Genomic DNA, 11719 nt, shown 5'->3' on the forward strand with positions numbered 1-11719 from the left:
CTTGAATAGTCTTTCTTGCCTGTAAGGCAAAACCTGGAGCCTCACTTCTGGGGATGAGGGGGTTCAGGGCTGTCTTAATGCTGGCAATTTTAGTCATGGGTTGAAAGATCTTTACTAAGCAATATGCAATTGGGATAAATTTCCTCAAATGTGTTATGTGTAATAGAGGCACAGATGTTGAATCATAAACATTAATAGTTCTACTTAAAGTTCAATTAACCTAGCTCCCTTAAGTGGAATACCAAACATGAACGTTGAAGCCGATTGTGTCCCAGTTCATATAAGGGAATAAATGACCTCTATGCAAGCGTGAAAACATGTGTAGGGAGAGAAATTTTTCCACAATTATCGTAGGAGTCCTGAGCTTTCTACTGAAAGGCTTAGATCTATATATGTACATAATACATTTTTGTGTGTATATTATCTAGACTGAGTAGATCTAGCCTAAGCGAAGTGTATAGGTGTCCTTGAGATTTCAGCACTTCATTCTCTTGGTAACCTTGGTAACAGTTATACTTCAGTGTCTGTTTTACTGTTGTCTGTCTTTACCAGAAGGTACAAGCTCTGTAGACAACAGCTCTTAACCATACAATAGAAAAAGATGTTTTAAAAGATAAAATGAGAGATCCAAGCACTTTCTTCTATATTCTTCTTTTGGAGAGCTATACTAAGTTTACACGTGTCTACTTAAGGAGATAAGCAAGAAAGCATTTAGAAAAATAGGTTGTTACTCTTAAGTAGGTATGAATACAGGGTCTGTGAGAAACTGCCCTGAGTGTTGCTCTTGCAAAGCTGCCATTAGCTGATCCAGGCTTCCTAAGGAAGCTAGCTAGGTGGTCAGTGAACTTGACATGACAAACATGTTCTTGCCTAGCAGAGATGGTTGCTGCCCTCACAGATTTGCTGCTGCTTAGCAGATAGTGTCAAAACACAGGTGAAGAAAAGAGACAACTTAGCACATCTCATGCAGAAACAGTAAGAACATATGGCAGAGAATGAAGGAAGAAGTGTTGAGGAGGAGGGAGAAGAAATAAAAAGCTAGTAGGTACAGGGAAACACAAATGAGTAGGGATGCTATTAAAAAGGAATAAGTAAAACTCAAACAAAATAGAAAGGTTGTATAGGTGTGGTGGGTGGAGCTTCTAGAATAACAGAACATAGAATGCTGCAGGATTAAGTCGGCTTCCATTGATGCAAGTCTAAAATGATGCAGAAATAAGCAGTGGCTCTGCTTACACTTTCCAACAAGCATCTCAATCACCTAACAGGAAATTCTGTTTGCATGCTTGTTCTGAAACAGGAAGGAAAACTAGAGTGCAGGAGAATACTACGCATGTAGCACACTGCAGGAATCTGACTTTAATGGATAATTTTCTAGTACAAACAAAGAAAGTTCTGGTATTGTTTTGAGTAAGCTTGTTAGATAAAACTTAGAATCTTTTGCTACCTCTGAGTTTCTGGCACTACCTTACTTGGCTAACTGCTTTTTCTGGTCAGGGGCTTTTGTGCAGTATTTATTTCTATCCAAATCTTTGGCCCATGTACAACAGATGTCTTGCCATTTGATCTTTTCAGTTTCATCTAATAGTCAGAGAATGCTGCAGAACTTGTCCACATCAGTGGATCCCACACAGTCCACTCCACATTTTAAAAAAAAATAAAAAATAAAAAAGTAATATGCATATAGTTTAAATGCATCATACATTATACATGTTTTAAGAGATTTCACTTTTCTCTGTCAGTGTGTAGTTTTATGCCATGGAGCTCGGATAGGGTTCTTTCAAGGAGATATCAGACTACTTATGGATGACCTAAAAACACTACAGCCAACTGTATTTCCAGTAGTACCACGACTGTTGAACAGAATGTTTGACAAGGTAAGTCTAAATCTGAGTCTAGAGCTGTTCAGGGTTTTGAGGGACTTCCTGAAGTCTGTGCTGACGTGGCAGAAGTAATTGTTGTGTTCTGGGATGCTAATGAACTACTGTGTCTTTCTAAAAGAGCAGAAAGTACAGGGAGTAGTACTGAATGTATTAAAGCATTTTCAGGCAGCCAGTACTGGCGTAGAAAAGTCTGACTAGGAGACTTGATTCCCTCCAACTTTGTTAAGGACTTAGTGTTTTGCTTTGAGCAAGCTGAAGTCCAGTCTACACCATGAGCTTGAGGCTTAGCATCTGCATGCTGCATTTCTAGTAGCTGACTCATGGAAGGGGATTTGCAAATCAAGGTCAGGTGTCTGCTATGTTTGCATGGACACGTACAAGTTTCCTACATAGCAGCCAGCGATTTCTAGAAGGGAGAACTACAAACCAGCCAGTCTGAAGTGTTGGAGAGACAGTGTGTCAATAGACCCATTCTCTTCTATGCTTGCTGCTTGCCTTCTCAGTGTCTTCTGCAATGGGAATTCAGAAGTAGAGTCTTTCTTGGCCCTTTTAATGGAGGATTTTAAATGATCCTTTCTGTATACAGATGGTTGACCTCTCAGGGTACAGGCAGAGGAGCTGAAGGATACAAGTAGTCTGTGGTTGCTGAACAAATGCAAACCTGTCTGTGCTGTCTCTTTCATGAGACTAGAAGAACAGCAAGTAATGCAACACTTCTGTTTTGCCCCAAGAACAATAGCACAACTCTGATGCCTTGGGAAGGGGAGGAAATCCCAAGACCACTTGCCTGTAGTGCTTAGAACTTTGCCTCTTGTTCTGCTCCAGTGTTCTGTATTGGAATTCTAGAAACAGGGATAAGGCTTGGGTCTCCTTTCTTCTTTCATTGTGTTCTCTTGTTGTCCATGATGCTATGATAGGTTTCATGCTTCTCAGGCACAGTTCCAGCCTCTCACAGCCCTGTAGTGGCCTGGCATGTAAAGTTAGCAAGTGGAAAACTAAGGTGGGAAACACCATAATGGTGAAGAGCTGCTGGGTCTGTCTCTCCGTGAATATGCTAGTATTGGTCTGGTGTTAATTCTGCTCTGTAGCTTTCTGAGAACAACCAGAAGGAGCCTTTAAAAACAATCTAAAAAGCAAGCTTATATATGCAAGACAAATTGCTATTAGGCATTTCTGATAAGATCTGCCTCCTAGAAAAGGTTTTGAGGTGTGTATGTACTTGCGCATAATCCTTGTTGTTATAAACTTGCATTTCAACCAAGCTTGAATAAAAACTAATGTGTTCGCTTGCTTTTATATCAATGTATTTTTTCAATATATTAACTCACTCATGGAAATGTTGTGCCCAGTTGGCTGGGAAGAGAATTCAGTGCCAATTTAAATGAACACAAAAGGTAAAGAGGCCAGATCACAAATATCAGAATTATCATGCTTACTAATAGTTGTCTAACTGCTTGTTTTTCACTCTTGAGTCTTTATGCATACTACTGTAAGGAAAAGAGTGCAATAGTCTGAGACTCTAATTATATAATCTTTTAAATAGATTTTTGGACAGGCGGATACATCATTGAAGAAGTGGATGCTGGATTTTGCTTCCAAGAGGAAAGAAGCAGAACTTAGAAGTGGTATAATTAGAAACAACAGTTTCTGGGATAAAGTTATCTTCCGAAAAATACAGGTATACTTGGTAGTCTAGGTCTTTGTGGTATGGATATTGAATCTCTTTTTACTGTTTCATTTGTCTTCATTTTTATCTTGAAAAGAACTCCGAATGTGCTTACTTTCATAAAGAACAGGAGTATGATGTGCTCTTAATTCTGGAGTCTGAAGCATCATATATCCCATCTACTTTGTAGTTTATAGGTATCACTTTGCAATTGCTGAATTTGATATGATCGTTACAGTGTTGTATGGCTTTCATTGCTCATTAAAGACTATGTGGCTACTCAGAGTAAAATTAAACTCTTGTTCCATTACTCCTGTTCTTATTGTATCAGATAATGGCATTAGGGGAGTTACTCTAAAAGTCTGGTGCTTCCTTCTTTAAAAGCGAACCCCCTCCTTTGAAGGAGGAATGTTGAATGTTAGTTACTTAGTACTATGTGTATCCCCTACTGTCTCCTCACTGCTGGTCACTAGTAAGTGTGCCTGGTATTGTATCTGGTACTCTCTTGCAATAGCCTGAACTCCGGTTGTACAACACCCTCCTGTGGCTGCTTTTATAGCATTTAGAATGTATGAGAAGCCAATAGAAGGCAGGTTTTAAGTAAAAACCCACACTGCAGGGCTGTAACTTATTTTAGCTTCTGGCTGAGTCTGCATTGCAGTGACACCTCAGCACAACCTTTGTAGATGCTATGTATTAGAGATGCCATTAAAGAAACACTTCTAAACTTTAGTGTCTAACACTGGTGGGTGGCACTTGTAGGTGGATAGTAGCTGAAGGTAGAAAGTAAAAAGCCTCTGGAAATCTCTCTAAAATGCTTTTGGTGTCTGCAGTATCTTGTGTCTGTTGTAGGCAAGTCTGGGAGGAAGAGTAAGGCTAATGATCACAGGAGCAGCACCTGTATCTGCAAGTGTACTGACCTTCCTGAGAACAGCTCTTGGCTGTCAGGTGAGTTTCCCAGCCTTAATCTAAAATCATAATGCTTTTAAGTACCTGATTTAAGCCTTAATATAAGAGCATTTCTAGTGATCTGATTATATGGGTATCTTTCTAGCATTCTTGGAGGCTATACAAGTGCATACTGTCTTCTAGAGATTCTCATACCTCTGAGACTTCTGTATTCATCTCAAAGGCTTCATAGTAACTGAAATATAAACATCTAAACTAAAGGGGGAAAATCATGGAATGCTGTAAGCAGTAATTTATGTTCTTGGATTAAGTTTCTGGGTCTTGCTGTGCTTACGGAAGTATTCACGACAGGACTATCCCTGTCCACAGCAGTGAGGTTGGAACTAGATGATCTTTACAGTCTGTTCCAACTGAAGTCATTGTATGATTCTATTGTAGAGGATCTTTTCAACATCATGTAGTATTGTTGCTTTAAAGATGAGACTAGGTAGAATCAGATTGAAGAGAAATGCAACTGAGCAAAGCCTCTTCCAAGTACGTGCTTTTTTGAGGTTAAATCTGAAGAGGTTAAATCTAACAATAGCACAGGATGGAATAAATATGGTGAAATAGGTTTCAGGGGTAGAAAACACTGAAATACTGAAAACTGAGGCTTCTGTGACTTGAATTTCTGCAGTAGTGTGCTAGTATAGCAATGCTGTGCACAGAAAAAGAATTCTGTCTTGTATACAGTAACAGAGCTGTGATGAGATATAGGGATTCTGTTTCTGGCTTTCTTCGACAAACCTGTCCTTAAATAAGTCATTTCTAGTGCCTTTGTTCTTAGTCTCTTCCTGTTGCACTCTGTCACTTTCAGTTCTGATCTATGCAGGTGTCACACATGGCATGTGAAATACTGTGAAATACTGAGTAAGTATTGGAACTGAGGGTGGAATATTACTTGAAAGTGTGTATTGCAATAAAACTTCTTAATATGCCAGTATTTTTAGAAGAGACTGAGGATTATGCTAAACTCAAATTTAATCTGGATTAGAAAAAAAGCAAAATATGTTAATGAAGAAACTGTACTGAAAAGTAAGAATTCTGAATAAGTGTTGGTTTCACTTCCTAGTTTTATGAAGGATATGGACAGACTGAATGCACAGCTGGATGCTCACTGTCAATGCCTGGTGACTGGACAGCAGGTATAGTGTTTGCTTGCCCGTTAAAGTTCAGATTGCTATAGAAGCCCCAACTTCATGATTTTCATCTTTTATATACCTGTTGTGAAGAATAAGACTATAGCTTTCAAGTCATGTAAGAAAGTTTTGAAAAACTCTTATGGAGTAATTACCCTTAAATAGCTAGCAATGTTCAGTAATTCTTTTTAACTTTTAAAAGACTTTGCCCTTGTGAATTGAAGTAGATGTAGGAGAGAAGAGGTTATAGTATTAACTTCTAGTCTTGTAGAGTAGAAATCTGTTCATAAACACTGGAAGTTCAAACGATGCATTCTAGTGTTGGAACAGTCTCCATTTGTTATCTGTTTTAATTTTAGCTCCCAAATTGTTATAGTCCCGATACTTGAAATTTACTGTAATAGCTTTGCTAATTTGAAATGTCCATAGTGTGAAGATTCTGGTTATACTAAAAAGATAGTGAGCCTGGCTACATGGTTCAGTTTACAATGTTTCAGGGATATCTGAGAATTTAATGTTATAGACCCAACAAATTAAAACTATTACTATACTAGTATTGGTGTGGTATGTTACCAGAAATTGTTGTTCCATCTTTTTTTATTACTTCAAGAACCTGACTAAAAATCTATTCAAGCTATTAAAGAATTTCTGTTAAATAGGTCATGTTGGAGCACCAATGGCATGCAATATCATAAAGCTTGTTGATGTACAAGAAATGAATTACTTGGCTGCTAAAGGAGAGGGTGAGGTGAGTAATTTCAAAATGTCAAGATTTCTTTCTTGGAAAAGAGAAGGAAAAACTGCCTGAGCAAATAACCGATTTGCAGTCACAAATCATGTGTAATCCTTTTGTTTTGGTTATTTGCTTGAGTAGAGATGAATCGTTAGATTTTAATTCCCAGAAATGCTGAAGGGTTATCTTAGGCTTGTTGGTAGAAGGCTGTCTGTTGGCAAGTAGAGAACAGCAATAAGATTCTTCGCAGTTGCACGTATGACCTAATCGCTAGTTCTCTGCAGTGATTTTTTTTGCATCTTAAATATGCTTTCAAAAGTATGGTTGTTAGTGAAACTATGTATTGTCGTAATAAGAAACTTAAGAAGTTGAAAGAAATATTTTTAATGCTTTTCTTGTACTCACTATTAAATTTCATTGAATTAGGAGTGAGTTTGGACTCAAATATGGTAGTCTCTTAAAATTAAGTATAATCTTATTCTTTCGATTCGAATTTCCTCAGTGCAAACTTCTTTGGATTTAACAGAAGTGGTATAATTTGTTGTACACACAGCTCTGAAACCAATAGCTGTAAATTTGCTTTGCTTAAAATAGATTTGCTTCCTCACTGTTTGCTTTTCAGCTTCTATCTTCAGCTGGATTCAACACTTCCAGTCCTTCTTTCTGAGAATAAGCTTTCAATATTCTCAGCCCTGTCAGCCTTTCTCTTCGCTTTAGTCAGTTATCCACATTCAAGAAAGAAACTTCTAAGTAGAATTGCATATGTTTATATGCAGATGAGGTCTTAGTGCCAGTTAGAAGGATATAGATAAATGATTTGCTGTCCCTACTGGGAGAATCTATCGCCTACTGCCAACCAATAATTGTAAGAGTCATATGAAGTTTAATAGAGCAGCTTTTGAATTCTCTAGGACGTGTAGAGGAGAACTCTACATATCTTTCCAGATATTCCTGCTATAAAACAGAGACTAACTTTGGTCTTAAAATATGACCTTGGTTTGGTCATGAATTTGGTACTGTCCCTGCAAGGTTCTCCAGACCCTCACTAATGCTCTGACCTTCCTCAAATTGATGCATCTTCTGTTCACTTGTACAGTGAACAGTATTTATTACTTATTTCTATGCCAGGGTAAGCACTAAAAATGTTTAGGATGAGTTTTTTCAATAATGGGTTTCTGAACTATATTAGCAACATCCTCCAGTCTGAGAATTAATGGGCATTAAACAGTTCCTTGTCTATTTTACGATTGTACTAATTCCCTAGAGTAATAGTTGACCTAGTATTTATCAGTTGCTATTAATATTTATTACCAGTTTGGCCTTGATTTAGAACTGGGTTTTCTATCTAACTCTTCCAGGGTTATTCTAGAGTCTTGATAACTATTCAAAATAATAATGTAATACAATAATGTTGGCCTTCTTCATAACTTTATAGGCATACTTTTATCATAATAATCCCCTATACCCAGTTATACCCAAAGATTGCTCTTAAAGCCTCCTGCTTGCAACAGCTTTTTATTATATTTTGTACCAGTGGAAAATGTCTCAACCTGTCCCTGCACATGCACCAAAAAAAGCCCCAGCAATAAAAAAATTCCAATTAATATTACGCTGTTACAGTAGTGGTGGTGGTTGAGAACTGTTGAAGAGAGCATTCCTTACAAAAAGTGATGATTAACTTTCCTTCATAGTAGCATACATCAACAAATGGCTGTCTTTCAGGTGTGTGTGAAAGGGCCAAATGTATTTCTTGGCTATTTGAAAGATCCTGAAAAAACAGCAGAAGCTCTGGACAAAGATGGCTGGCTTCATACAGGAGACATTGGGAAATGGCTACCAGTAAGTTAAAATATATAGCTGAAAGGTATTTCTGTGGCTATTAGCAGTAACTTAACAAAAATTTTAAAAATCAATATATTAAAAAAATACAATGAATTAAAAGACAAATAGGTAATGCTGTGAGGAGAATTGTTATGTACAAAACAAATCTATATATCTGGGACTAAAAATAATTTAAAAAATAGTGTGAACCTGAGGCTGTCTCTAGTTCAGGTTAGGTGGGTACAGAGCCTGTTTTAACATTAGTTTGTCAATACTCTGTCTAGCATTATTTTCCTGCATTGTCTGATACAGCTTTTCTCAATAAACTATCTTGAATCGTGCACAGCATCTAAGTTCGTGTTAAGCCAGAACCTAAGCAGTATCTCTTCTAGTCTGTTCTTGAAAGCTTAATAAAGAGCACTTATTTCTGAAGTAGAAATAAAGTGTATGAACAAGAATTTGCCTCTATGTATTTCTGGTGCATTATGTGGTCTGCTGTGATGCATTGTGTAGACTGTGCAGACTGGTTATCACTTGAAGTGCCTTTTCTGAGTGGGGAAATTATTTCTGTCAACAGAATGGTACATTGAAGATCATTGACCGGAAAAAACACATATTTAAACTAGCCCAGGGAGAGTACATAGCACCAGAGAAGATAGAAAACGTGTATCTGAGAAGTGAAGCACTTGCTCAAGTGTTTGTCCACGGAGAGAGCTTGCAGGTAGGCATTCTTCTGGTAATTTAAAAAATAAATACGAGGGAGAGATGGTAGAAAATGGTCTTCCTTTTCTCTTTCCTCCCTACCCCTAACTTATTAAAGTCTTTACACTTCCAGTAGGATCACAGAATGGTTTGAGTTGGAAGGAACCTTTCAAGATGATATATGTCCACCCTGCCCCTTGCTGTGGTCAGGAGTATCTTTCACTAGATCAGGTTGCCCAGAGCCTCATCCAACCTCACTTTGAACGCTTCCAGTGGCCGGGCATCCACAGTTTCTCTGGGCAACCTGTCCTAGTTTCTCTGTTTAATGTTGCATGGTTCAGTTCTCAATCCACTTAAGATTCCACCAGTTATATAATATGCTTCTGGATCTGGTTTCAGATCAGGTAGTAGAACGGGATTCATTTAATTGGTTACTAAGCACTATATATAAACTAACAATGTACATGGAAACTTTAAGGAAAAAAGGGACATCTTGATGATTTGGTTTTAAGTGTGAACTGAAGGATATTTCAAGAGTAATTCTCATAACGGCAAGCTTCTGCTACTTGTAAACAAGACAGTAGTGCAGAAAGCTGTTGATTTTTACGGCAGAATTAGAACTGCCACCCAAAACCAGGCAGAAAACCAGTAAGAAGCATTTAGGAATCAGCATTGCTTTAAGTTTGAAATGAACAAAACAAAAAAGCACTTAAATTTCTTTTTAGGCCTTCTTAATAGCTGTTGTGGTACCTGATCCTGAGACTTTGTGCAAATGGGCCAAGAAAAAGGGATTTGAAGGCTCATATGAAAAGCTATGCAAAAACAAGGTGAGTAAATAGCTAAGTAAACAGCTATTTTGCGTCAGCTTTTTTGAGCTGTACAATGTATTCTTGTATCCACAGGATGTCAAAAAGCACATCCTAGAAGACATGTTGAGAGTTGGTAAAGAAGCTGGTTTGAAGTCATTTGAACAGGTAAGATGCTGATTAGACTTGAGCATCTAATTCTTTAATCTCTAACAATATAATCAGACTAAGAACTGGTTTTAACTTGCATTTGGAAATATTTTGAAGTAATAAGTTTTGTTGTGGTGACTATTGAAAGCCTTGTGCATTCTAAGGAATGTAGCTTGGTTACTAACTGTTTCTTTTCCAGGTTAAAGACATTGTCATACACACAGAAATGTTTTCTATTGAAAATGGCCTGCTGACACCAACATTGAAGGCAAAGAGACCAGAACTACGGAAATATTTCCAGTCACAGATAGATGAACTCTATGCTAATACCAAAATGTAACAGTGGATTGAGTCAAGTGGCACACATCTGATGTCTACTGTTGGTCTTCATATCTGTAATTCGACTACAGCAAATATAGGGAAGGAAACTGTGCAATCATAAACTTGTACAAAAATGGGATGGGTACTTGCCATAGGAACATTGAAGAAATGGAACACTGCCTTAGTGTCAAGTTGTTGCATACTGTTTTTATGGTGACCTACAATTTCCAAAAAGAGCCTTAACTATAAATGGTAACTATATGTAAGTTATTTAAAACTTCATTGGCCAAAAATGGGACTCTCCTTAACCAAGGAGCTAAGATTTTCTTATTGCCAGGATGTTTGCTGTCTGCAGTGTATCTTGCAGATGTCAGTTCAAAAAAGGATTTGGCAGGTTTGAAAATGCCTCTGAGTATCTTGCTGCCTCAGGAGGGGTACTTAGTCTGGGGGGGGGAGGGGAGAGAAAACCCATCAACACAAACCCTTACAGTTGTATAGCTGATATCACATCTTGCATTGGTCCTTATATTAACTGGGGTAAGTCAAGGGTTTCTTCCCTTCTATATCTGCAGCCAGTTCTGAGGCTTGCTTTTGTAAGTTAGGAGTCAGAATTCCATACAAAGAGACTGATTAATACAGGTTCAGGCTAAGCTTGCATTTGGTGACTCTGCACTAGAAGTGTAGGTACAGTTATTCAGCAAGTGTAGCCTTTTCTGCATTAACAGAATTGCAGAGTACTGCCTGTCCAGTTAGTGGACAGATTCTAACTCTGGCAAGAACACTAGAGATCTAGAAACAAAAAATGATCTAAGAGGCTGGGCTATGCTGACAGTCAGATTAAGTATTGCACCTGTACTAGCCACTTGTTTCCCCATGATGAATGTGGATTTAAAATGCATTTTTTTAAAAAGTGCCAGGTCCTCTAAGCAGAACAGCTTCTTACATAACCTCCATTTTCTGTGCTTTGTGTATGAGCCACTGAGTATTCTTCATGGAATAGCAAAATAGGTCAGGTAGAATGTTTTTGCAGTAATTGCAAGTATTCAGATGTGCCAACAGAACAGTGTTGGCACTGGATGGGTATTTGTTCAGGGATAAGAAACAAATTCCCAGATAAACTACAGAACTATTTACCTTTTGTTTCAGAAATCAGCAGAAATAAGCCTTATGACAGCTTAAGTCTTTTGCTATCCTTAACAGAGTTGGTTTTGCGTTAGCATTCATTACTGTTTTTTGAAAACATGGATATATGTAAGATACAAGCACAACGAGGTTTGCACTAAGATTTGTGATTGTAATGCACTACTCTGTAGCATAATTTCATACATGTGTGCAATTAAGGTACACAAATCCAAGTCAACTGTTGGAGCAGTAGTTTGTTACATTGGAATTCAAATGTTTGCTTAGTGTTGGCTATTTCTATGTTTTATAAAACCAAAACAATTTTCAAAACCAATGAAGGAAACCAAAATAAATATTTCTGCATTTCAATTCAGTGAAGTGTTTGTTTATTCAAGTGAAGATGCTGCTGACTAACAAGCTGAGGTGCA

At 37.7% G+C, this 11719-nt stretch overlaps 1 protein-coding gene across 4 annotated transcripts in view; it reads left to right on the forward strand.

Annotated features, from left to right (window-relative positions):
- Positions 1-11664, forward strand: part of ACSL1 (acyl-CoA synthetase long-chain family member 1) — a 36779-nt gene extending 25115 nt beyond the window's left edge. For all 4 annotated transcript variants that reach the window (XM_021393349.1, XM_021393348.1, XM_021393350.1 and 1 more), the window contains 10 exons: positions 1743-1877; positions 3427-3561; positions 4402-4497; positions 5570-5642; positions 6296-6384; positions 8092-8208; positions 8768-8911; positions 9618-9719; positions 9795-9866; positions 10048-11664. In XM_021393349.1, coding sequence (XP_021249024.1) covers positions 1743-1877; positions 3427-3561; positions 4402-4497; positions 5570-5642; positions 6296-6384; positions 8092-8208; positions 8768-8911; positions 9618-9719; positions 9795-9866; positions 10048-10188 — 1104 coding nt within the window. In that variant the 3' untranslated portion in view covers positions 10189-11664. The remainder of the gene's footprint in view (positions 1-1742; positions 1878-3426; positions 3562-4401; positions 4498-5569; positions 5643-6295; positions 6385-8091; positions 8209-8767; positions 8912-9617; positions 9720-9794; positions 9867-10047) is intronic.

The sequence above is a fragment of the Numida meleagris genome, chromosome 4 (genome assembly GCF_002078875.1).
Source record: "Numida meleagris isolate 19003 breed g44 Domestic line chromosome 4, NumMel1.0, whole genome shotgun sequence".
NCBI lineage: Eukaryota > Metazoa > Chordata > Aves > Galliformes > Numididae > Numida > Numida meleagris.